The sequence below is a fragment of the Platichthys flesus genome, chromosome 21 (assembly GCF_949316205.1).
Source record: "Platichthys flesus chromosome 21, fPlaFle2.1, whole genome shotgun sequence".
NCBI lineage: Eukaryota > Metazoa > Chordata > Actinopteri > Pleuronectiformes > Pleuronectidae > Platichthys > Platichthys flesus.
In genome coordinates, this window is record NC_084965.1 from 4,205,084 (window position 1) to 4,232,939 (window position 27,856).

Here is a 27,856-nt window from a genome sequence, read left to right on the forward strand (position 1 = left end):
AACTGGCACCTCATCAACATCGGTACCGACTTCATATCCTACACAGCTCATTCCTTTGTGTGTTTAATTGGAGTGCAGGGATCAGAGTGCTTGGCCACAAACATGTGCATCCCCCCAAATAAAAGACAGGCAGTGAATTAGAGAGGAGCAACAAGTGGAGAGCACATGTCACATTGATAATGACCGTGATGGCGCTGAGGCTCTAATCAAACCATGACCTCTCTGCCATCCACAGCAAATCTCTCATGGAACCTGCTGGTTGAGTCTCCATGAGCCTGTGTGATTCTCAGTCTGATTCGTCAGAGGAGATGGAAGGGCACGTTTGTTAATGCTCGTTTTATGTCGGAGTCATGATGATGATTGGTGATTAGCACCAGGCTCACTAACTCTGCAATCACATGGCAGCCCGCTCTGCTCTGCTCTCGTTTCAGCTCAGTTAGAGATGTGGTCCCACATTTAGCCTGCATCATCAGGGCTATAATACTGGAGATGCTTCACCTAAAGGGTAAATAAACACTTTCTATTCAAAACACATTGACTAACCCACTTGGAAATGATTTTATAGGCTGAGGGCGGCTTCTCAAGTGTCTCTCTCACGGCTCTCACAACTTAGACATTATTATCATGTCAACAATATCAAGTAATGTCTTATTTTGGTTTTTGCAAAAAAGCAATAATGGTGTTTATTTTGCATTTAGAACAAGGAAGTGAAATCTGATCAGATCACCAGAGATGTCGCTAAATTCACAGGACCTAAAAACCTTTAAATAATTGCAGATATTAAAATGAATGACCTAACGGGGAACTAGCCACAGCCCAAACCAGACCAGTCACCAATCCGCTGTTGACAAGTTAGCAAACGACTTTCCAAAGTTCTCGCACTGTGATGCTACCTGACCGTTTTAATTCCAAAGTCTGACGATCGACCAAAACCTCAGAGCAACAAGAGGGAAGCTCATTAATGGAACAGAATATTGAAGTCTCACATGAAATAACTTGCAGCAAATGTATTCTGTAAATCCTGCAATATTAACGTTTGCATAATCTTTTAACACATTTGCTGTCAGATTTGACTCCAGCACTCACGCTGTGGCGATAACAGCCGGGTTCTGTGAAAGGGATCAGACGTGCGACTTTGAGTCGATGGGTTTCTTTTAATGCTATCGTGGCTACGGATTAATATATTGATTGTTGTGTTGTTCAAGACATAGTCTTCTCTCCTGGTCATGCAGTCGTCTGATTGAATCTAATAGCAGAGAGCAGATGAAAGACATATGGGGTCCTATATGTAGTTATTTGTGTAACACTGATAAAGCAGAATATTACATTTTACATCTATATTAGGTCATTTTAACTTTTTAATCTGTTGCGGGTAACGTGTTCTTTTTAACTCTTTATCTCTGTTATGCACCAACGAGGAGAAGCACTCTTCATTTCACTGTCCTTTGTACAATATAATGACAATACAACCTTTTTTTGACTTTTTATATTGTTTCGTACAACATTTAACTTAAACTCCAATCACATAGTTAAGAAGATTCAACTTCTCCCTGTATCATGTTTCTATTAAACTTTCCATGGTTATTGTTAAATCATAAGATAAAAATACATTTTGCACACCATATATACAGAAGATCGTGTGAGCATGAGACAACAACATGGACATTCCATGAAAACATACACTCTTTTGAGACTTTGGGGGCTCTGGTGATTAATTAATAAAACTCAAGAGGGCGCACAAAGCAGACATCACACAGACAGACACACTAATTAAAACATTCACAAATGTATACAAATATTTCCAATAAGTCAAAAGTCCTGCAGAGAGAGTCTCTAACTTGTTTTTCAGTTTGTTCCAGTCGTGTGGTTCAGAGTTTGAAGTCTTTAAACTCTGATCCTTTATTCTCTGATGTGGTGTCGTAAAAATACAGATACAAAAAACGTCAACATGTATTTTCAGTTGAGTTTCTCTCTGGATTCCTGCAGAGGAACCCTCTAAATCTAACCAATACATTTATTTAGTGTATAGTATTTTCCTCAGAGGTGCACTGGAGTAGGACTGTAAAGGTAAAAGTACCTTAAACTTCGCAGTACATCAGTAAATATACTTCGTTACTTTATATCAGTGGTTTACTCCAAGAGTTTCAGCAAAATTGGTTCAACTAATAACTATTATCAAGGGACTTTGCCAATTTTCGCTGCAGAGCCAAACGCACCGAGCACGGTTTCTACAAAACTGAACAACAAAGCCGAGATTCTCCCGTTGATCATGAAACCTCGGCTCTGTTCTGTGGAGGGAAAAGCTCCCCTGGCTCCTCCGGTGGAGAAGCAGGTTCAGGAGCTGAATTCTCTCAGAGATCCCGGCTCCCTGGGGGAAGTTCAGGTGCTGGAGACACACCTGTGGTTTGTTCAAAAGCTTCACTTGTGACAAATGACCCAGCTTGAGCTTTTTTTTCCAGCCCACACACACACGATGTGAGAAACTACTTTTGTTCTCATCCGGTGCCTCGGGTCAAACATCCATCTGAGTTTGTGTAGGGATTCATGTTTAATCACAATATTGTGTAATTGTTCTAATAACGTTGTCATATTTTACTTTATTTCAGCTTTTTTCCAACTTCTGGTCTTTGTCACCTCATCATCATCTCGTATGAATTTAACCTTTTCATGCACATTGATGTACCTATCACTACTAATGCAGGTTTCAATGTTCTATTTATATCTAGGATCAGATATGGAACATAAGCACGCTGGTTATTCATATCCCTGCATGGATCTGACATGATCCAGGTTTCTGATTATCTGCAGGAGTCTCAGGGACTAATTCATGTTCCAGGTATTGAAGGTATTATCAGTGTCTGTCTTTCATTTGTGGATCATGATCCGGGATCAACTCAAATTCTGAATTCGATTCTTTTTTCTAATATGAGTACTTACCACACTCTTAGCTTGAAATAGGCCTGCATGTAAATGAGTGAAGTAATTCAGGAATGTTTGATCTCAGTCAGAAGAGATTGGTTCTGTTTTAGCAGGACAGTTATTATTAAAACAAAACTTCTGATCCTCAGCGTCAACAAAACAAGTTTTCATCAAACAGAATTCTATGTGTAGTTTATGTTCAAATGGATCAAACCCAAAGCAGTAATGTCATTAAATGAATCTGTGGTATCTAAATTCTGGCCCCGTTGGTCTGTGAGTCGTTTGCTTCGTCCTCTTCTTCAGTCTAGACTGAAATATCTCTCCCATTATTGGCTGAATTCTGCACAGACATTCATGGACCTGGGGAAATGATTCCTACCGACCATGATAACCATAACTTGAATGGATTTCTATAACAGTTTGAAATGGTTCCCAGGTGATGAATGAGGGATCTTTGGCAGGAGTGTTTCAAGAGACTTTGAGGGCCCCAGGCAAAAGTCCCCCTCTCCAAGATTATGAAGCTTTAGGGCAGGAATCCAGTGAGATAGGGCTTCGTTGGGGTTTCTGACCATCGGTGTAGTCTTCTGTCGATCCTAGAGTTTTGAATTGTTGTTGCTATGGATCAATGTAATCGTTCATTCATGGGCCTTCCTCTTGCAACATCAGTCAACCATCAAACCATGAAGATCATTTGTAAAACCCAAAATGAATCCCTGAAGATTTCTCACTTATTCATTGTCTTGTATGCCATTTTGACTTTTGCTTAGAAACCTCTTTGAACTATTGAACTGATTCCCACTACACTTTGAACATACATGATGATTAAGGGATCCTCAGATTATGGGGTTAGGGTCAGGCTGGGACCCCATAATCTAAAAACTACGGTTAGTACACAAAGACAATCCACATTCTTCCACAGGATCTAGACCTTTTTTTCCCAGCGTGAGCAGCTCCTGCATCTCCTTTGTGCATCCGAGTAAAAAAATATCCATCAACAGCAAATTCGAAAAGCCGACTGTTTGGTATGCATGCTGTCTGACTGAGTGTATTTCATTTTGTCTCTTTTTCAGTGCGAACGCGCTCACTTACATTCTCGATTTAAGATGTGCGCTTCACACGTAATGTCCATAGATGTAATGTAGGCGTTCAACCATCCGTCAATGAGCTTCGCTGGATGACAGCTGTTACACACACACGCACAGACACACACACACTATTGTGATGCTCAGAAAATCAAGCAGATATAATTATGTTGCCAAATTGCACATGAATGATTCGATCCCTCTTCAGCCAGACCTAAAGGCATGTATGTTGCAAATGATTCTTTCTTTCTTTCTTCTTCTTCTTCTTCTTCTTTTTTTTAAATGGCTCTCAGAATCCTTTCAGGCATCTATTCAATCAGCTCTGGTGTCTGCCAGACGAGCGGCTCTCTCTCTCAAAGACCCTCCAGTGAGCATTGTGGCGCTCGGTGATGGCTCTTGCACCGCGTCTGAAAAGAGGAGCTGAATCTATAACCTGTGCGGGGGGGGGAGCACAGAGGACAGGGACAGTTGACTGGTTGAAGTCTCTCACATTGCCGTAATGGCTATAATTACACAAAGAAAAGAGCTATTAGGTTAAATTGCCCGTGATATGCACCATGGGTAATGACAGAAATTCAGAAGGTTAAATGACACCAGGAGCTGAATGACTTTTGACATTAAGGTTCTATTGAAGAGGGAATTATAACAGAGCCTTCATGGGAAGAGCCCACACGTCAGACATGTTGGAGCGTGGTGTCTGGTTGGAAAGGGCTTTAAAAAATAAAAGGGGTATATATATCTGTGAACACCTGCGTCTTTAGAAGCAATTGTGAGACAATGATTTCCTGTGAAAAGCTGTGTCTGGATGGATTGTTTACAAGAGACTTTAGAGATGTCTGGAAATCGTCCTGATGAGATGTTCTGCCGACTCACACGAGTAGCAAAGGCAGGAGAGGAGGAAAAAGCAAGAAAACGACTCCAGCGATTAGTTTGTTTCCCTCACATAGTCTCCTGACTTGAGGTATTACAGCTACTTTCCAAATAGGTTTGTGTGCTTTTCTCTCGCTGAGAACTATTTCCTCTCCGGGTCCAAACAACGACCTTCGCAGACGGCAAACAGCCCAATTAGCGGATGAGAGGGTGAAGGGGCACGGAACCCGATCACCATGCAATTACCTCCGGTCACCCCGTGAGCTGCCGCCCACGCCACCGACAGTGAGCACGCAGCGTTTGCCAATAATTCTGATAAAAAGAAAAGCCTGTACAGTATATCATGAGCGTTCTCGAGAGTTTCACTTCCCTCATACATTTCAAATCAATCCTCCACTAACTTCGTCTCCTCTCGCAACCTCACTTTTTCCTCGCCACCCGTACGCCCTCTCTCTCCGCCGCTGATTGGCTGACACGGGCGGCGCGATGGAATCTCTGGTGACTCCACAGTGAGCGGGGAATCTTATCATACAGCATAATACATGTTAAACACTTGATATTTAATGGATGCATTTCTCTTATGTAACCTTTCATTTCGGTCCGGATGAAACTGATCAGGAATCCAAGAACTTCTCCATCTAGGAAAATATGTCGGCAGTTTCCATTAATATAAATAATTTTATAGTGATAAAATACAACAGCATATAGAATACAAACTGTTATGAGCCAAAAATATAAAACAGAATTATGAGAACTTAACAATATTACAAACAAAAGGTATTAAACATAATACTGTGATAAAAATACTGTAATAACTGCAAATCTTTTACAACTTTTAACACTTTAATGTCAATGACAGGTGTGTAATATTTGTCTTGATATAAATTAACTTTTATAACAACATCTTTCAAGATCCATCAAGATTGGATGTTTGACATTTTCGCCCCAATTTCTGAAGCAACAATAAATCAATCTCCAAGAAAAAAAGTCTCAGATTAAAAAGAATGATATCTATGAGTGTGTGTGTGATTTGGTTTGAGTTGTTTGAATTCAAGGCGACTGTTTGGCCTTGGTGGACGTTGAGCTCTACGAGTTACCTTCTAGTTTTTAATATGACTCAACTGTTGTGGGTGTAACAAGGAAACATAGAAATCAGTGGCTCACTAAAAATACTGGAGAGGAAATGTTCCTACAGGCAAGAGGAGGTGAAGTTCAACAAAATGAAAAACAAATAATTTCTCATCTACCACCTTCTTTTGAGTAAAGTCTGGTTAGGTTTAAGTTCCAGGTTAAAGCTGCGTGCATCAATAATATTTTACAACAAAAAACATTCAGTTTGATTTTCAAGCTGCAAACAACCTCTGTGCACAGGATGCAACCTGCTCATCACAAAACCATCAATCTCCACCAGCTGTTGAACGTAGCAGTGCAGCTACACGTTAAATATCAGAGAGTGAGTATCTGACAACATTCATCTTCCCTCTAAACAAACCCTCACGTGCTCCTCGTCTCCTGGATTTCTCACCGGCAAATTATTTCTTTACATTCTCATCAGCAGATAATGTGTCATCGTTTTAGCAGAAACAGACTCGAGCCGCATTCTGTGAAATATAGTTCAAACCTTTATTATCCAGCCTTGCACCTTTGACCTCTTTGTCGAGAGGCTCTTGAGCAGCGGAGCCACATCACGCTGCTTCCACTTGTGCTGCTCTTAAAGGAGGAGAGTCGTTATTTGCACGGCCGTGAAGAAGGGTAACTCGTCAGGAGGAATATATCCACTGGTCTCGTGAATGTAATATCTGTACTATCGGTTATAGCTATCGATATATTTGGTATTTGATCGCGTACATTGGATGGGATTTGATTGTTCCAGAGTCCAGAGAGAAAAGGTCCAACACACTGCATGTCATATGTATTTCAACAGTTACAGCAAGTTAGAAAACATGGCAACAATAGCTTTTTATATGTACGGCTTGATTCTATCTTTAAAGGCTTGAGATTTTGTAAAATACAACAGTTGGTTAGCACACGCGCCTCCATAGACATACACCTGCCGACTGTAGCTTTGCACTGTCTTGATAAATAAAAAGGGAATAAGCATATTTCACAAAATGTCAAACTGTTCCCCTGAAGAAGAAGCTCTCAGAAGATGGTGTCCTCCTCTCCTCCCCCGTACCAAGGGGTGAGCCTCACCACGTAGGGCCTGGAGGTGCACGCTGCCGGCTCGGGTACAATCTCAAAAGCAGCCGACTCCAGTGAGCTCAGGGATCCTGCCGGAGACCCCGACCCCTCGTAAGCGTAGATCCTGAGGCAGTCGAACGGGGGGACGTGAGGATCTCGATCAGCCTCCGCCAGCCGGTCCATGATGAACTGCCTGAAGACGTCGTCCTCCGGCCCGATGAGGTGCGACTCCCTCAGGGACATCCGGATGCTGGCCCTGACGTCCTCCCTCCGCAGCCGCCTCCCCCTTCGGGGGTGGTGGCGCAGGGGAACGGCGGGCGGGCAGAAGTCGAGGCCCGCTCCGCCACCCCCGCGTTCTCCGTAATACAGCACCTTCTGAGACACCGTCTCCGGCAGCTCCAGCTCCTTCACCTCCACATCCTGCGCCTCCTGCTGCTTCCGCCTGTGTCTCCTCACCATCAGCATTAGAATTGACAGCACTGCAGACACAACACAGCGGGAGATCATTATAGTTAAACACCAGGGCATGAGCGCGGCGGGGAAAGAGCATGGAGGGTGCCTGATGGAGCGTGCACGTACAATGTTAAAGTGCACTAATGACTACAGCAGCCAGATTTGTTTTTCCGTGACAACTTGTGGGTGAGAAAAAATCTAAACGAAGCCAAATTATGCCAGAATTTATCTTTTTGTAATCTGCGGTCTCAAACAAAGGAGGGCATGATTGTATCTGCTCCATGCGGCACCGAAAGCTGAACGAGTGCTTATTGTGTCTGCCGTGTTTTCACCGGCTGTTGTTCTCATCCGACAGAGTGTTAGCATAGCAGGTATCGTCATTAATCTTTCATGTGATGGGCAGAGGGAGGACACAAAGCAGCCGAGGTCATAATAAAGCTTTTCACTATGCAAACCCATCAGCGTCCCAGGATGGTAGTGCTACTGATGTATTGCAACCACTTCGCTCATTACCTGACATCATTGCTCTGCAAGCTTTCAGCATTTTAATAGTACGTGTTAAAGGCACACCGGTGAGTTAAAAAAAAAAACAGGGGATTCACATCAAAGTGCAGATTTGTTATTGAAAAAACCTGCTGTTAAGCACATGTTCATATACTTGCCGAAATTGAGGTGAGGTGGAACTGCTCTAGCTCAACAGATCCGCTGGAAAAGCAAAATATCAGTGAAGTTTCCTCTGGAATCACAAATCTCCAGTTTCTAGATGTAGAAAAACTGTGTAAATACTAATTCTTCCTCCTCAGAGGGATTTTATTGGTTTTTACAGAGAGCGTATCCACAGCCCGGCGTACCTTGGCCTTTTTACACTTACACAAATTGCTCCCAGCCTCAGGGGCCTCGGGGGGGCAGCTGATGGAGGTCTGACTACACAACATTTCTAAAGGGAGATTTCTTCTGCTCCCAAAGGTTCATTATTTCTGATGAATTATGAGTCATCGCTCCTGTTTTTTTATAAAATCATCGCTGTAGAAGGATTTCAGAAAACTTAAAAAAAACCTGACAACATGAACTAGGAGTGAACTCAGTGGAGAGTGTTCACACTCACCCCAGGCCCGACAGTCACCTTCCATTACAACAAGCCTCAGAGCTGAGGCCACATCACATTTCTAATGGCAGTCATGGGTTTACACTCCTACTACAGTCCAATAAAACCACATTTAAATCCACTAGATCAAGACTTTTATTTGGATCTGCACTAAACTGCAGACACACATCGATTCCAACCCACAAAATATGTGTTTTCATCAAGTTTCACTCATTAGTCTCTGAGGAAATGTTGAATCTAGCAGAGAGACAAACATAATGTCAGGATCTGACCTCTGAACCAGATCCGCACCAAATTGCATGGTTACCTTTCAATTAGTTTTACATAATCCAGTTCAATATCAGATTAACAAACACGCTAAACTGCAATATTAAAGAAAGTCAAAAGAAAATCCTGGATTCGCCCTTTTTTCTCTGAATCCACGCTTCCACCAAGTTTCAAGGTGGAGTTTAAAAAGAAATAAGAATGACTTTGTCAATGTATAGAACAGCCATTAAATCATTGCATTGAAAGATAAAACTTTGAGTGGAATATATTAAGTTTTGAATTATTTAAACAACTGCTGGAGTTAAAAGATAAAAAAAGAAGCTCTTAGGTTTTCTATCATCTGATTGGAGTTTAAGAGAAAACTATAAAGTTTTAAAATCTCAATATTTAATTATCTAACTCACAACCTCCTTTATTGATGTATATTTCTGTCTGATAACCTCTTCGCATTTAGAACTAATCTTCCAGCTCAAGCTGCTTTTTCATTTTTCTAAATTCAATTAAAATCTTAACAACGTAATGATTCTGCTGTGAGATGATAAAGATTCACAGAAGACAAAACTGTCCTGATATGACCAATCATCATGTCCTGAAGCAGCGGCCGGAGCCGGACAGAGACACATGACGTTTACCTGTGAGCGTGACCAGACAGACCAGGAGCCCCAGCAGTGTCTGCAGGCTGAGCCCCATGGACAGAGCGAGCGCCTCCACCCCCCCCGTGGGACAGTGTCCTGCAGGCTGGCAGCTGCACACGCTGATGGTCAACGTGCTGGTGCTGGAGAGAGCTGGGGAGCCGCTGTCCGTCACCACCACGGGCAGGAGGTACTGGGTTCGATCCCTACGGGTGAACGTGCTCCTGCGCGCCACGATGCCGGCTGTGTTGTCTGAAACCGAAATGGGAGAAGTGCACTTTTCAGCTTTCTTAAGAAATGAACACCTCCACTCGCCGTGTGAGTGCTGATGTTGTGGGGGAATTGAAAAACAAGATGGATAACAAGTGAAGTGACACACGTAATGGGATTTAAAAACACAATCCCAGCTCCGTGGACGGCCTCGGCACCTTGTCAAATGTAATTCTCACTGTGTACAAAGGTAAATCTAGAAAGGTCTGCTTAAGGTTTGGCTGCACCTGTGAGACTTTATTAAGCCACTGAACAAAAACTTTTGGGGAGTCGAATATGCCTCGTGGCATATGGAAATGTGTTTTTATTAAAAGTGCTCCTTCTTGATTCATTATTCATTTCCTAGTTGCTGACTGGACTGCTGTGCCTGCCTGGCTAACCACCCGCACACTGCACCCGCATACATTTCATTCCAACCTATACGTTCCAGTTTGCTCAATTTGTCAGATCCCTTTTTATTATGGAATCTGAAAGAGGGTCGACCTCCCGCTGATTCTGAGGCAAACACGCTTTCAATTTGCTTACTTGAAAGGCTGTCAGACTCAGAAAGCACAGCCGCCACCAAACACAGCTCCAAACACACAGGATTCATTCAGATACACAAATCTACACATATCAAGAAGAGACATCAAATACAAGTCTGTCAAAGATGCTCTCTGTCATTTGATGTAGTTCTCTTCACGGTGATTTTTGTGCCTGCTCATTTTACCCATATATTTGTTTTAAATTAGTTCTTAGAGAGCCTGGATTCGTCTTGAAGTAGTTGCTCAAACTTATATAATAACAGGTTGTATTTAGATTGGATTCAGCTCTCAGCTAAACACAAACAAACATATTTCACAAAATAATGCGATATTCTATTAAAGGTTCAGTGTGTAGAGTTTAGAGATAACTAGTGGTGAAGTTGCATGTTGCAGCTGTGCAATCCTCCCTTCACCCTCCGAACATGAAAGAGAACGTTTGATAGACTTTAGTTTGTCCTGTCTGGGCTACTGTAAAGAAAAACATGGCGGCCTCCGTAGAGAGGACCTGCTCAGTTTAGTAAAGTATAATAAAGTATTGATATATTAAAGACGTATAAGATAAGTACAAACTATTGAAAATGTCACAGGGATTATTGCATATTCAATTTCTGCCAATAGATCCTTTCACCTAAATCTTACACCCTGGACCTTTAAGCACAAAAGTGATAAACATGAATTTGAAGTGAGGGGTCCAGGAAGTCACATTTAAGGTCCACAGGCTACGAACATGGACATAGTGATGTGTGCATGTGTCCGTGTGAGAGATTCCGCTGTATGGGCTGCATGTGTGTGTGTGTGTGTGTGTGTTTAAAAATGCTGATCCACTGCCCAGTCTTGTTGTCCAATTAATTTTTCAGTTCCTCTGGTGCTAAGCTCGATTTGATGATTTCAGCTCACCTCTTAACTCCGAATTCTCACAACGGGTTTTGCTCAAAATGAACATGTTTGGTGTTGTTGTGTTACTTTGTCCCCGCGAGCAGCTGTTTCAGTGAAAAATCTACAAACACCGGCCTCAGTGCTTGTTTCACACAGCATGAAACAGACTATGTCAGACACACCATTTGTCCTTGAGGACACATTTTCACCATCACTCTCTCTCTCTCTCTCTTTCTCGCTCTCTCTCTGTCTCTCTCTTTCATGCACGGCTAGTTTCCAATGTGCCATTTCGCTTCATTCTTTGTCTTTAACCTGAACTCGCACCTCTGACAACAGGCTGGCTAAATGCGGCAGCTAGCATCTGAGAGGGTGACAGGTAAGATGAGGAGATTGCAACGTGTCATTCAGAAGCAGTCTGGGTCAAGTTGCATTGGAATTCAGGATTCGCATTCTAAAACTCAGACCCGTATCCGTCTGGGATGTAGAACAACCCTGAACGGGATTATGAGGAAATGGTACATATAAAGCTACAGAGAGTATTATGTGTGTGCCTTATCATCTGAGCAAATATAACCTTGATTATCTCGGATGGTGAAGTTGGGATTGATGTGCTTCTCGGGGACCATGGAGAAGTAGAAGTGGTGTCCCTCCACCGGCTCGTCCGGATCCACAGCGCCGAGCAGCTGAATGAGCTGAGAGATAAAAGATACATTACTGGAAATATAAGAAGAAGCAGAGGTCACATGTACACGGTTCTCGGAAGTCTAGATATTTATGTGACTGAAGGTGACTCATTCAGGTACAATGACTAAACCACCTGAGTCCTCGTGTAAAAAGATGTGGTATAAAGTTATTTGATGCAATGTGATATAACATAGTAATAGAACCTTTACCGGCAGGGCCACACAGTAAATCCTAAACATCAGTATATCATAATATATACATACTTCTCCTGCCTGTGTCCCCTCACAGATATATGGCTGGTAATCTCTTGCAAGCCTTGGCACGTTGTCGTTTATGTCCAGCACTTTGATGAACACCACCACCGAGGAGGATAAATGGTTCTGGGCTGCGGAAGTGAAGAGAGACATTTACTGGAGGTCCACTGGGCAGCGGGTCCCATAAACGCTTTGTAAGAGTCTCTGTCAGGAATGAGACTTAAGACAGATAAATGTTTCCTCTTGAATCATACGGGGGGGGGGGGGGGGCGACTTTTGACATTTTACAGCTTTGTTTCAAACTAGATGTTGAACAGTAAAGACACAGGAAGTCCTTCTGTGGACATTTAAATGTTCTGCTAAACTGATTTTAAACACTTTTAGTCTACAAGAAGTTGCTTTAACCATTTATTCATTAAGTGGGTTAACAACTAATTATTCATCACTGTTAGTTTACTTTTCAATTACTTATTCACTAATTAGCTTCTTCGACTTGGTATCGTTTAGTTTTAGGTAATCATTTCAATTATTTATTCATTAATGTTTTTATTCAACCCTATATTATTGTATATATTTATCATTTCTACATATTCATATACTTGTGCTTCTCATTTATACCTATGAAAACACCTTATATGTGTGGATGAACATGTGGTACAGTTAATGGTAATGCTTCCATTTTAAAGAAATGCATAACATGTTTGTGTTGCAATTCTTATTTCTATTGTATGTAGCTAAATTATGTTTATTTTCATATTTTCTTAAGTGGTATTGTATATATTTTATTGTATTACTGCTTTATTTGTTTACATAGTTATTAAGGATAAAGTTTATCGTTGAACTGTAACAGATCAAGACTCAATTACATTTCCTTGTTTTTATAACAACATAAATATAAATCCAGATACCTATTGGAGGATATTTCATTATCGAAAATGTTTCGCTCCTGATTAAATCGATCGGCTGCCGCCCACAACAATCCAATCGTCTAATAATCCTCATTCAGGACGAATCACAGATCAAGACGTGAACTGCTCCTCACATGTTTCCTTGGCTACGACCGTCACATTGTGCCAGTCGCTCGTCTCCCGGTCCAAGGCTCGAGCGACAGTAATGGTTCCATTGTTTGGGTCTATTTTGAAAGCTTTTGTGCCGTCGCTCCTTTTGTCGACTGAATATCTGGAGAAAAAAAAGAAAATCACAGAGACAAACATTTAGCAACGCAAGGTTGTTTTCTGGGCAAACAAAACACTGCGATGCCACAGGGAGATTAATTAGGCAAACTGCTCAATTTTTTAATTTGTTGACAGATATCCAACAAAGAGGGTGCACACACACGCAAACACACACGCAAACACACACACACAGGCTGGTGTGACAGCATCAACAACACAGTCAAAACAAAGCGTCGCACACAGACGGCCTAGACGCGACTGTGTGTATTTATTACAGTTACTTTAATTGAATATTATTTTTAATCTGGCCTCAGACTCTTTTCTATTTGTCATGAGTGAGGAAATGCAATTTAATAACGAGGAGCCGCTGTAAACATCGCCTGGGGGAACAGGAGCACTGAATAATGGTTCTTCTTACAGGTGGTGCAGCTGTTTTGAAAACACACACATCCTTGTGACTTCTCCTGTGATAATGGGAAACGAGCGAGGACCTGATTTGTATTTAAATGCAAAAATAAACTTTAAAAAACATTCGACCGTGCAAACAGGATTCTTCATGGATAATAATTTTTGTAATATTCGCTTGTCATTGCACGAGTCTTTCACACTTTAACACTTGTTAATGTCCGTGATTCTAATTCCACGGTGAATTAGTGCATCCAGGAATAAAAAAACACACTCAATAATGAGTCATCTCTTCGAGCCACTTTGTCGATAACAACACAGAGAATGAGCCAATTTGACCAAAAGCAAACTTAATCATATTTACTAGAAGTGTGGAAACCCCTAAAATGTCAGGCTGAATTTATTAATCAATGAGACACTGTCACCGAAGGGACAGTTACAGACGCCAGGCTGAGGATGATATGCAGCACCTGCCACTCTTAAGCTCCAGCGACATGGACCACAGGCACCAGTAGTGCCGCTGCCTCCTCTGCAACGTGCCCCACTTGCAAATGACTACAAATCTCAATTCCATATGCCGCCTGGTACGGTGCTTTATTACATTCCCACGTCTTAGTCACGTCGCTTTGTGATAATACCACGGCAATAGATAGAAAAGCCTGTGAGGTATAAAAAAAAAAGGATCGTGATGATTTATTCAGCAGGGCTCATTTCCCTTCTAAAGTAATATGAGATAAATATGACCATGCACAGGGTATCCAGAGATCAAGGGTAAAAATGGATGCACCGAGGCAGTAACACTATTTGAAATGGAATGATTTTTCACCCCATGCAGGAAGCTGTCTCGGCCCAGGCTGTCTGGGGACGTCCCCCCCCCCCCCCCCCCCCCCTGCCGCCCCCCCCCCCGCCCCAACAGCCAGGTTATCTACCTCGTCATTATCTCACTGGCAGCTGGGTGGCACATGCCATCCTTCTGGACAGTCTCAGCATTACCTGATGGCGTTGCCGACCGTGTCAGTGTCCCTGGCACTGACCCCGCCGAGCACGGTTCCCACGGCGGCGTTCTCGGGAACCTTCCACTCGTAGACCGGCGAGAGGAAGACGGGCGGCTCGTCCACGTCCTGCACGATGATCTTCAACGTCGTCCTGTCCATGAACCCGTCCAGATCCAGAAAGCGAGGGTCCACGTGGTCGTTGAAGGCCTCAGCCGCCATCACGAAGCGCCTCTTTGTTTCGTAGTCCAAAGGCTGTGAAGGGAAAGAAGTATTTTGAATACAGAAGACGTTTTTAAGCAGAAAACTCCCTGAAGAATCATCAAATAAGCTCAAAGACAAACAGATTGAATCATATCTTCGCCAACTTCCGCCTGAGACAGACGATTATTCCTCAGAGAGCTGGACACACCTCACACAGGGCGTTAAAATTGTTCTGTCGGTGTCAATAAGCTGCCAGCTGCGAGCGTGCACTTAAATAATGCTGTGTTTTCCTGTAACATTAGGATGCTTGTAATAAGATAACAGCACGCGATCCCCAAACTGATTCAGGGACACAGCCAGGGATGTTTCCCTCTTTTTTATTTCATTATCACAGCATCATAACTGAAATCTCCCGTGAGAGGAAGTGTGGAGGTGAAAGAGCAGGAGGCAGAGGTGCAATGGAAATGTGAGGGAGAACTTACATTCATCCACATTTAGGACTTTTCTAACCTTCAACCACACGTGTTTATAGGTGCACGGCCCTGAGTCCACCCACTTGGAGCTCAGGGTTATTAAATCACACTGTCAAACACATACAGAGGATTTATATGAATGAATTCACGTTTGCTTATTGAAAAACGCCCTTTAAGAATAGTAAAATGTCGCTTCAGCTGAAGTTTCTCCAGGACACTCTCCACTTCGACCTGCAGAGTTTCAAGCTGCTTGCTTGCGTGTGGACGAACCTCCCAGCAGCCACTGCTCCCCGGCTGTGGAGGCAGAGTTGGTACAGCAGTTTAAAAAAATGAACAGTTTCTCTGGGAATCACGTCCTGCAGCCGGTCCTCTTCGTCCTCTGCACAGTCCTAACACTCGTCTCGGCTCTCGGTGACCTCATCCCACACGCCCCGCCACATGTTCCACCAAACAAAAACCAACTGAATCATTAGACAGTAATTAAGTAATCTCAGAGCTGATATTCCCTCATCGGAAACAAGCAGCTCACACTGTTTGTTCTCCTGCTGCCTCCTACAGCAGCATATGGCTCTTTATTGTGCATGTGGGCCGGGACTAAGCTCCTATATGAGCGCGACCTGGAGAGGAGACGCCAGCTTCTGCCAGGTGTGCGTGGTTATTGGGTGTGTGCTCCAGGTTTTTATTTTATTTTTGAGCCTGAGCTGTATCTTGTTGCTGCTCCTGTGGTTATGTCTGCCAGCTGCCTCTGTGTGTGTATACTCGTATTTCTATCTTAGTGAGGACCGGTTACAAGATAAGACCTCACGGGGACCTTCTGGCAAAGTGAGGACATTTCAGTTGGTCCTCAAAACTTCTGCTGTTGTTCTGTTTGAGGGTTTAAGGGTTAACAGTTCTTTTATTAGTTTATATATGAAGAGGGAACTCTTCACATCCTCTGGTTCTTCTCTTAACAAAAAACAAAACTGCTCAGAATCTCAGGATCTGACAGGAGCTGAATATTTACACCCACCTGTTCAGTCTTGCTTTTAGCTTTAATTAATTATATTGGTTCATATCTCTATTATTTATCATTATCTGTTTTGGTTCACTAATAGTTTAGTGTTGATTATTTATCTCTAATTATCTTGACTTTCTTTTATTGTTGTCTTTTGTATTATCGATTGCTTTGGTATGAATTAGTCTCTAAATCTGAAGGCTTACATAAATAATATGCACTCCATGTGTGTGCCTGTGTGTGTGGGCCTTAGTGTGTGTGTGTTTGTGTGTGCGTGTGTGCTTGTGTGTACGTGTCGTCCTACCTTTTATCAGTTGTAATGATTTTTTTACATTGTGTATGAGTCTGTAACAATAATTAAAACTTAAACCCCACGTAGATAAAGTGTTTGCTCACAATGAATTCTACAATACTGCTTAAGGCATCAGATTAAAAATGGATATTAAGTGAATTGATATTAAAAAAAAAAGAAATGTATAGAAGGCGTAGCTGTGGAGGAGAGAGATAATCACCTGGGCGAGCAGAACCACCCCCTCCTGCGTCACTGGGTCTGTTTGGATGATGAAGGTGGCGCTCTCCTCCAGGTCATCATCCAGGGTGTAGGTCATCCTGGCGTTGATGCCAACATCTCCATCTTCCGCCATGATCCTGCCCACTGTGGTTCCCACGGCCGCGTTCTCAGGGACGGCGAAGGTGTAGAGGTCTGGAGAAGCAAATCATTCATCACGACACCGTGAGCGTAAGTGGAATATCACAAGGAAATATGTGTGAAAGCAAATGTTCCCAGTGCATAATGATTCGGAGGAAAATAACAAATCAAAAAGTTTCATCATTAAAACGTCGCCTACAGAGCTGGAGAGTAAGTTGTTAGTAGCTGGTCATGAGAGTTCGCTCGTGTGTAAAGTGATAAGAACGAGGAACATTGTGGCGAAAGGGTCAATTTGTTCGAGTCCCAGATAAGTTGTTGGCGAGTCCACGTAATCCCGGTCGGACTCAAATAGGAAGATGACAACATGTGATTGTGTCGTTGAGCCGCCCCGATTGGACGGTGGCTGCAACTCGGAGGAACTCAACAGGCAACCGGGGGGGAAAAGAGAAAAAATACTGCTGCTGATAATAATTTGCAATTATGTGACAAAAACAGAGGGCACAGTTCAAACTGGAGTGCGGCCATGCAATATTTATTAGGCCTTTTTGACTGAGCACAGAATCCTGGTGATACAGTTGCACCTGCAATAAATGTGAATGTGACATTAAGAGTTAAAAGTTTCGTCCTCTGTCTCATTTCCACAGAATTGATTTCTTCCCCGGGCATTCATTTGGTGAGGTTTATCGCTGAGGAGGCCAGGTTTGTTTCCAAAGGTCATGACAAATGTCTTCTCATGTGTGAATGATTAAAATCATGCATGTGCACGTGCACACAACATCCCCTTCTCCTCCGCTCCCTCTATCTCTCTCGCTCTGTCTCTCTTTTGTCCCTCGGCTTTGTCCTTTTAATTTTGACTGCCGGCTCAATAACGAGATGTGCACAGTGGAATGTTTGTGCCGGCAGCGCAGAACCGCCCCCCCGAGCCGGCGTGATCAAATAAATACCTCTCAGGTATCATATTAAACATGTCCTCGCAGTCTGAGACTCCTTGTAGTCGTATATTGATTCCCTGAGTGTGTGTGTGTGTGTGTGTGTGTGTGTGTGTGTGTTTGTGTTAGTGTGTGGTTACTCACGGTGCTGGAACGTGGGTCCATTGTCGTTGACATCAGTCAGGCTGACGGTAACTGTGGTGGAGGTGGAGTAGCCGCCGCTCAGGCCCAGCATGTCCTTCACCTGCACCACCACCAGGTACTGCTCCCTGGCTTCACGGTCCATGTTCGGCCAGGACGTTACAATGGTCCCTGCAGGTGGAGGAGCCAGACAGAGCGAGAGGAGGCAGACGAGTGAGGAATCAGCATCATTAGGACGACATTAAAACAGAACTGTGGGTGGATCTGATGTAAGTAAACAAACTCTGCCTGGAGAAGTCTCCGGGAGAGCTGTGCATTGTGTATAATAAAAAGCTGCAGCACAATAAACTTCAAGTCTGCAAATTTAATCAGTGCAAAAAGAAATATCAAGAGGGCTTTCAGATGAGTTAATGCTCCGTCCATCTGGCCAAAGTGGGCAGCAGTAAACAGATGAGCAATTTGAATCAAGAGAATTGAATCGACCTGGAACATTTATGCATTTTTTCCTTTGTAAGTCTTCATTTCAATCAGCGATTCATCTACAGAATCGTGTTTAGGTGCTTCTCCGCAGAGTGTGACACAATATGTTTATGTAACTTGTCGTGCGTGACTAATGGCAATACTGAAAACCATCTGTTTTTCTTTTTCCAAAGATAAAACGTGAGATTTTCTTTAGTTTTACCATAAAAATATCAAACGCAACAACTTGTTTGTCTGCGTTTCCAATGTTTTTATATTCCGACAACATTGGTCCATATTGTAAATGGCAAACAAGACACGAATGTGTAGTTCTACTTAACAAAAGATTGAATTCAGTTTTATTAATCAGTAAAGTTTTATGGTAAAATAAATAATTAATTTAAGTTTTACAGTGTTTCTCATACTCTAAGTACACAAACAATATTTGTGAGTTTTTCTTTTCAGATTTTAGACCCATGGGATTCGTTGACAATAGAATAACTCCTCTTCCTCGCAGGTTAACTGAAGCCACGAGCTAAACTACAACTCAACAAGTGTCTCAGTAAAAGGTCAGATTTGTGTACAGGAATGCCCCCCCCCCCCCCCCCCCCCCCATCTTATGCATGGTTCAGGTCCACAATGTGTGTGGGAGGAGCAGGAACTGACCTCTGGACCGCACGAGAAAACTCTGCAAATGTGCAAACGCCAATTTCCTGTGAGGGTGTAATCACTTATATTGTGTCTTATTTTAGCCGCAAATAAAAGAAGATGAAAATTTATCAGTGGTTATTGTTAGAGATTAAGTCGTCAGGGGAAAAACTTTCCAGCTTGAGCCGAAGCGGAAAGACGAGACAATTTTCATTTAATCCCAATAACCACATATTGGAAGCATTTCTGAACTTATATTAAATCTGAACGTTATTCCACCACACTCATATTTATCGTGTGTCCTCTAAATAACCGAAGCTGTGTTTTTTTTTTTAAAGAGATTGTGCATGCGTATCGGAGCTACCCGTCTTCGGCTCCACGGAGAAGTAGGGCTCCCCCTGCAGGATGGAGTAGATGAGCTTGGCGTTGTTTCCGAACAGGGGATCATCGGCATCTGTGGCTGTCACCTGGGCCACCGTGGTCCCTGTGGAGTGAGTGGGGGGGGCACACAGTCGGAGTTAGCTCAGGCTGCAGTTCCAGTCCACGGGGGAAATAAAGTGATTATGCCACAGTCCCGCAGGGTTTGTGTGTCTGGCGCAGGGGGAGGGGGACCGGAGAGGGATGTTGACAAAGGAGGGAGAGGGAGAGTGTGTGTGTGTGGGGGGGGGGGGGGGGGGGGGGTGCAGGTGTGTGTGACAACCTCTTCAGCCCCGTAGCGATATCTCCGTCTCTATTTCCACCTGACCCCTCTTGTTCTCTCCTTCACACTCTGATGCGGTTTCACCTCCCGATCTCTCCCATTTACTCCCCTCTCCTCCGCTGACCATATCCTTCTCTTCACCTTGCTCCGTACAGTATCTCCCTCTCTCTCCCTCTCTCTCCCATTCTCTTGTCTATCTCATTCTTTTCGGTTCCCAGAGGGAGCTCTGTCTTTCACACAGCCAGGGATTTACTGCAGTATTTCTGATTCTCACTCGCCTGCGCTCCAGCCTTCCCCTCTCACTCTCTCTCTCTTTCTCTGAGTCAAATGCATTATGATTTATTACGAGTGAGATGTAATGCTGCGAAAGCAGATTACATATAAATTGAAATGGTAATGTTTGTGCTATGAAAAGGGCAGTGGTTATAATAATGTTATTTCAGAAATTTAGCCATAAAGGCATCCGAGCCACTGAGGATAGGGAATCTAATACTTTTGACTTCCTGAACGGGGACAGATGACAGACATTCATATAACCTTTAGTTTATTGTCTTCAGTCAAGATTTAAGTTAAGGGATTATATATTTAAAAGTATGAAGATAATAAAGGAAATAAAACAGGTTTTATCTCCACATAAGATAAAAAAGTTGTTTCCATGAATAACTTTGAAGGACGTTAAATCTTAAAAGATATCTCACTACAACATTTAAGGCCTAGGAACAGACATTTCTGCACAAAATTTCATGACATCTCATCTAATCATGTCAGAATGCATAAAATACTTAAGTCCAAACTACAGTTGTTGACTTATGAGCGACGTTGCCACTCACCGTTAGCTTGAGTGTACACATCTTATCAATATGAGATAATGAAAGTGAAATGCTCTCTGTAAATCACAGAGCTTCCTGTGAACGGGTTATACCGAGGACCGTTTATTCATCCACGATTTAGTTCCACTGGAAGCTGTTTACAGCGAGCTCGGCCTGTGGATGATTAGGACGTTGGAAGGACATGTCGCTGTTGAATATTTAAACATGTCATTTTTTTAGTGCCGTGTGCCGCAAATGAAATTTTGTCCGTTTTTGCTGGACTGGGGTGAAGGTAAAAATCTAATAGACAGATATCGCTCTGTGTTTTGGGGGGGGACTCTGGTGGAACTGAAGCGTTAGATTTGACTCTGCTTGCCTCTATGTTCGGCTTGCAGTGATAAAGGGAAACTTTCCTCTCAGACGTACCAGTTGGAGACATCTCGGGGATGCTGGACACATATGGTTCATTCTGGAACTGGGGGACGTTGTCATTGATGTCTTGCACCTGGATGATAAACTCCGACTGGGGCTCCTCGGGCTCGTTGGACCTCCTGTTGATAGCCTGGGCCTGAAGGATGTAAAAAGCCTTCTCCTCACGATCGAGCTTCTTCAGGGTCCGGATCTCACCTGAATACTCATCTATCTCAAACACATCTCCGGCGCCTTCCCCTGATAGAATGTACTTGATAGAAAACTCGCCTCGGTCGGAATCAGATTTGAGCTGTAGAAAGAGGAGGGGGGGGGCACACATAAAAAAGCTTTATTCTTTAAACACGGTTTCCTGTGGCACCGAGTAAAAACACGATGTTTTCAAAGTGAAGCACCACATCAAGGACGTGGAGGACATTCAATCTGAAGCAGCACCTGGCCAATAACACGAGGAGTGGGATCCTCCTCCGGGACAAACAGCTGTTTCCAGATCCAGCCTCTCTTCAGGCGGCGGTGCAGATGAGTGGAGCCCTGGGCAAATTGTTGGGCTTCCAGACCCTGAGTGCATCTCATGTCGCTCAGCACCCCGCCAGGAAGCATGGAAAAGAACGTCACCACAGCCAAAACGCCTGGCGCGCTCATTCTCACTGTCCAGCCGTGCATTTCCTCGGCACTTCCCATGGCTAGTGAACGGAAGACGGAAGCGTCACTGGTCCGGTGTTACCAATTTTTCACTCAACAGCAAAGTCATCCAGGATCCCTGCAGAGCCGTGCTCCATGTTGTTGTGAAGCGGTTTGTGTGCATGCTCACGTCCCTGAAATAAAAGTTAAGATTCAATTAATTGCTGCAGGGAGACATGTCCAGCAGTGCACAGAGACTTCAGAACGAGGAAATTGAAATCTATAGAAAAGCAAAATCCAATAATCGTGTCTATAATTACACAAAGCTGGAAGTAGTATTTTGTTTACATTTAAAGGACGAATATATCTACCTGAAAGTACGTTTTTTTTTAGCTAACATTAACCATTTAGATGTAGGATATAAATACTAGTAAATATAGATTAAACGGTTAAAATATTTCACTAAAATTAATAAATTGGTTTGAATCCTTAGCTAAGAGTGTGCTATGTGTATTTAAAACAGTTAGCTAAAAGGAATGGATAATAAATACATATGAATAATATAAACTATAGATAAATAAAAGCTAAAAGTAATAAACGGTTGATATAAATAAAGAACACAAATTGGAAATTTAGCCTAATGAAATGAAAGTGTTGGAATTAATGCAAAAAATAAAGATTTAATGGCTAAATTTGATAAATACACAGTTGAAGGGTGATCTAATACCAATTCAAAAGGAAAGAATGAAGCTCATCCGACAGAGCTGCAGGTACGTCTGACAAATTGTTGTTTTTGTGTTTTATAAAGATTTAAAACATATTCAAGCAGCAAAAGACAATCAAAATGCAGCTATGCAATAAAAAGACAAAACAAACTCTTTGTTCACTCTCTCCTGATCGTCGCTCTGCCTACCGAGGTCCTGCAGAGGAGGCTGGAAACAGCAGCCCTTTGTTTGGAATTCAGACAAGGCCTCGCATTGTGTTTCACAAAGGGGAAGCAGCGCCCCAACACCATTCCTTAAGCATGACACTGCACTCTGCCGCTGACTAATGAAGACTTCTAATTAGATCAATGTCTCCCCAGACATGGAAAACAGAGACACACATGCCTCTGACAAACTATGAGTCAGATCGATGCACCAATTACAATGTGCAGCAGGACGAGGGTCAAGAGTGTGAGGACAATGAAAGTCAAGCGAGGCAAAGGAAGGAGCTGGGACCACACAAACACAACAGACCGGCACTGACAAGAGCTGAACTTACTTTCTATTGAAAATGTGGATAAGTGTGTGGTGGCCATTGTCAACTTTGTGCAAAGAGACAGTTTGGACACACAGGTTGTGTCCAGGGTTGTTTCACCCAAATCCTCTTCATCTGTCTTGTTAGATCAGCAGCACTGTCACATACACATATGGACGTTTGGGGCGCGGTGACCACATCTGACTTTGCAGGTTTAAATTAGTCATCACTTTAAAATATGTTGGTCTCACTACAACAAAATTCAACACAACGGTAAAAAGCCATTCATTGAACTGGAGTCAGATTAATGACCTCATCTGATAAACGAGCTCCCTTTAGAACAACAACAAAAATCACAAGTGAAGAAAAATAGAGGAACTTAATCACTAGTTTTGGGACAGTTTGTTATAAATTGAAAGTCAAGTTCACTCGGTTTAAATCGGGCTGAAGCATCTAGTGTATAACAATGTAGTACACAACATGTTCGCAGCACAAACAAAGCCCTGATGAGGAATCAATACTCCAGCCACCCTGAGAATAAGCAAACAGGGGCGTGCTGCATTACAGGATAACTTACGAACTTAATGTACTCATCATATCTTCAATGCATCCTCAAAAGGACACCTCCTATTTAATTGCACCAACAATAAAAACAGCAGATAATTTGCGAATATATGAACGATGAAAGAATATTTGCTGCATAGTCAAATACACTATAAACGTATATAATACACATATGTTATAAAGTCTTTTACTTTGAAAAGCACAGGAAATTGATCAGGAAAACTTGAACGCAACTTTAAACTGTTCTCCAGTCGAACTCACTGGGTTCAGTTGTAATTAAGGGTTAAAAGTCACAAACCATTTTAGTGTTACTTTAATATCTGTGTTTGTTCCATCCATAATACTGAATATAAGGCAGTGCATGCTCTTTTAGCCTGGGTGGCCCCGTCTGAAATTTTATATATAGAGCATAGAGCAGGAAGTTGTTTTGGTAGCAGTCGCATGTATTAATGCTTCAACGTCTTATAATGTCCGTGTTTAATCGTGTAAAAGTGAATTAGTTGTCAGGATCCATTTTGTAATGAGCTGGTGGAATCAATTACTGACGAGAGCTTTCATTTCTTAATTCAATCTCCATACAGAACATGAACGAGAGTCGGTGTTTGTGCTCATGTGAGTCTTTACCGGGCGGATTCATATCTCCGTGCATCGCGGAGTGACATTCCAATTAGCGGCCAGTGAATCGTGAGCTGTTATGGTCTTTCATGGGGCTGCCAGGCACGCGCCCAAACCGAGCGCCCTGAGCCAGAAAGCAGACAACAGCCCCTCAATGATGTTACTCCGAGCAACTGCTCAGCTGCCAACATGCCAAGGAGTCTGCATGGGGGGGAAAACAAGCTCCCAGGGGGGGGCGATTTACTGATGTGGCTGGACTAGTGCACAGGTCAACAGATGTTTAGGTGCCAATTTAACAAGATGGGCCTTTCTAGAGGGAAGTGATGAAACTCGGGGGAAAGTGTAATGGGTATGCCAGCTCCAGTTCTGTAAATAGGAAAGGAGTCAGGGAGCAGGTGAAAGTAAAAGTTCATGTCCATAACTCACAGATGTGTGTTGAGGTTCTGAGGGAGAAATCAAGACACACTGAATATTAAAAACATCCCCCAAAAAAAGGAGCTCTCTGGTCAATTTTCTCCTTTCAAGAGCCTCTCATTTCAAGATGATGATGCAGTACATGTAGAGTGCCCCGTGGCTGACAGCCATTCATTACCTCTAATAGGCCTCCCTCCCATTTCCTGCAGACCTCCTGCAGCCTGCATGTACAGTGCGCCGCTCTGCCACATGACAGACTGACAATGAGCTGCCGTCTCACAATGTTAAGCACTGGATGCGCTGAGACGTTCACATTATTTCCCTCTATTCTGGTGCGTTTCATATAATAAAACGTCCGTCTGTAGCCGTAATGGTTTTTTCCCGGATGCTATTAAAATGCGTCTTGTGTGCCAACGCAAATGTTGAAACGCGGTAATAAAGAAAAAGCAGCTTCCACTCGTCATTGAGGATGAGACGCCGGGGTCGTGACCTGCGGACACCAGCGGCTGGGTAATGCCGACTTTACACGAACGTTAATTACGTTGTTTTTCTTGCATTAATCATTTGACTGGGCCGTATGTAAAATAAGCAAAAGATGCAAAAACGATGGGAATATAAAGCTGAATGATAAATATGCACCAAGACCTGTTTACATCAGCAATTTACAACCTTTAGGGGGGGGGGGGGGGGGGGGACACATCATTTAAGCCTCACTTCTTTAAGATCACCCTACCAAAACAGAATGCCCTTAATTGGTCATTTGGGAGCCCATCATGAGACTTAGTGTTTACTGTTCAGCTCCGCTAAACAATTACACTGGCATGTAGTTTGTTATCCTTAATTCAGGCCGTCAAACAAGTCCCAGGAACCACAGGGGGACGTCAAGTCATCATGTACTTGTTAGTAAGTCATTTGTTAGATTTTGTGGAAGTGGAAATTATCACCGTTTAGCAGTGTCGCGGATTTCCACTGACATTTATCAGCAATCTACACAAGAGCTTATTAGTAATTCTTTTTTTTAGGGGGGGACACAATTAACTAATGCTGTCAAAGTTACTAATAATTAAAAATAACACAAGATGAGTTGACGTAAACTGCATCAGGCAATTATCTATAAAGGCTCAATTGTGATGATGGAAAGAAGTTTCACAACAAGGTTCAATGAATATCACACTTGGACGATATTTTGAAATAATCACCACAAAACGACAAGATACATTAAAGAAGAAGAAGAAGAAGAAGAAGAAGAAGAAGAAGAAGAAGAAGAAGAAGAAGATTAATTCTTATTAATTCTTAAAAGCTTAAAGTTTACTTAATTTAAATACCTAAATTTCCAAAAATAAAGAAGACGCCATGTGTGAATAACAGTTTCAGTGCTTAATGCTCCTCCTCCGGGCCCGGACACGCCCACTCTGCAAGATGATGTGTTCGTCATTTGCTCAAACATGGAGCATCACTCTGCTTTCAAAGGAATCTTCAAACATCTGCTTCACCTCATGAATCCTCTCACATGAAAAACACACTTTCAACCCTTTAGCTTTAGGATGGAGGTAGATACTACCAAACTGCAGGCTAACGTGACGTAACATGCTGCCAAAAAGCAGAGAGAACTGAGATCGATTCTGACTGAAGAGTTTGCAGATTACAATATTTGAATTGTCGAGAGAGAACTTCAACAAACAGAGAGATTTAAAACTACAAAAACGTGTTTTGAAGTAGTATGATTAAAGACCTAAGTGTGTTTAATAAAATATTTAATTGCATTTAAGACCTTTTACCAGAAACCCTTGAGCTACCAAGATTCTGTCGTTTAAAGCTCCGTGTCTCTCAGACTGAGGCAGAAACTGTCATTAGTATTTTTCAAATATTGACATTTGGTTCTCTCCTCATTCACTGAGTTTCTTCTGCAGTGTAAAGAGTGGAAATCTTCACTTTAGAAGAAGCAAGGAAACTATAAAGACTATATTTCACATTTTAAACAATCTTTAAATCCAATTTCAAAATCCAGTGAAAGTGGAATTTTGAATTTGTTGCTACACAACACAGGCCAGTACACAGGTCACCTGCTCTATAGGAGAGAAGTATAAAGTGTATATGAACTGTCAGATTATCAACACCGAGGACACAATGATCCAGAAAGTTTCTCTCAACCACATCATGTTATTACACTTCATTAAAATCTACTTGAAAGCCGTTCTTCAGCAGGTAAACATCTCTGATGGTTATTTTAGACAACACACCGCTGCTAAAATGCCAGCATCCATTTTAAAAGATGCAAGAAATCTGCCGACTTCTCGCTGTGACAAACACAAAGAACCCGTGGACTCATTTAGAATCGATCGCGTTCAGTTGTTATGACTTTTTCTTCCTTTTCCGCAGCTGAGAACCTCTTGTGTTCCCGCCTGCGTTCCCTCTTTACATTCCATCCTGGACAAAATCACATCTAATCATCTCCTGACAAAAGAGTATCTCCTATAGGTTGTATACCATCCACTGCCACACCCACCTGGTTGTCTGATGCTGCTGTTGTGCCCCCCCTCCCAGAGCCACTTATCAGCAGCCGCCATCCAGGGAGATCATCGTGGGGTGTGAGGAAACACAATCTGCTTAACTGAATACCCCGCTACTGGAAAGCAATTCAGTCGCCACAATAGCAGAAGCAAAATGCGCGTGGTTCTCACAATGCGTAATCCCCTCCACTTACGCCCTCCCCTTTTCTTCTTCTTCTTCTCCTTCTTCTTCTTCTACCCTCCTCTGTCCTCCTCAAACTTCCTGTGACAGAACAAACACAGGCTCTATTGTCTGGGGCCTCGCATCTGAAGGCCGAGGAACACTCAGGGCCTTCATCGCCATGCAAATAGTCACAGCCTCAGACTTACAAATGGATTTCTCTCCGTTTGCTCGCTGGTTTTTCTGTTTTCTGTCCCCCCCCCTCACCCCCTCCCCATGTTGCGTGAACAATCCAGCGTTTATGAGACCGGAGGATAATAATTCATCCACTGTAAGGGCCACTGGTTCTGCCCCCGAGTGGACGGCAACAGTCTGTTTTTTGACATTCAAGCCGCTCCTCGCCCTCGCTCTGGTTTGGTTCACATTTAGAAATTGACCTGTCGGGAAGCGGAGTTTCGCTAAATCCGTCAACGTGTTGTTTTTCATTTTCCCTTTCTCCCAGTTGTTTACATCTACTGGTGATCGGGGGGGCTTACAGAGGAAAAACTATAGCTAATTTCCAACGGAGCGTAACTACACAGGCTGTGGATTGATCTGGATTTGGATAGA

General features: G+C 42.8%; 1 protein-coding gene across 2 annotated transcripts; it reads right to left on the reverse strand.

Annotated features, from left to right (window-relative positions):
* Positions 1–5,542: 5,542 nt before the first annotated feature.
* Positions 5,543–27,220, reverse strand: cdh19 (cadherin 19, type 2). Of its 2 annotated transcripts, none has more exons than XM_062380045.1 (12): positions 27,084–27,220; positions 21,560–21,939; positions 21,122–21,416; positions 19,551–19,670; positions 18,083–18,250; positions 16,873–17,063; positions 14,691–14,944; positions 13,160–13,296; positions 12,127–12,248; positions 11,754–11,871; positions 9,510–9,761; positions 5,543–7,531 (listed from the first exon to the last, which is right to left on the reverse strand). In XM_062380045.1, the coding sequence occupies exons 2-12, from the start codon at positions 21,803–21,805 to the stop codon at positions 7,014–7,016; spliced, it is 2,421 nt and encodes an 806-aa protein (XP_062236029.1). In that variant the 5' UTR covers positions 21,806–21,939; positions 27,084–27,220; the 3' UTR covers positions 5,543–7,013. The 2 variants fall into 2 exon arrangements, with proteins under 2 accessions (XP_062236029.1, XP_062236030.1); XM_062380046.1 differs by having other exon boundaries at positions 7,405–8,210.
* Positions 27,221–27,856: the final 636 nt, after the last annotated feature.

Excerpts from the sequence above, each read along its gene's own strand:
- cdh19 (XM_062380045.1), bottom strand. The coding sequence starts at position 21,805 with ATGGGAAGTGCCGAGGAAATGCACGGCTGGACAGTGAGAATGAGCGCG. Across the intron at positions 17,064-18,082 it reads TGGACCCACGTTCCAGCACC|ACCTCTACACCTTCGCCGTC; the intron begins GTGAGTAACCAC and ends TTGCTTCTCCAG. Across the intron at positions 13,297-14,690 it reads ACGGTCGGCAACGCCATCAG|ATATTCAGTCGACAAAAGGA; the intron begins GTAATGCTGAGA and ends TTTTTTCTCCAG.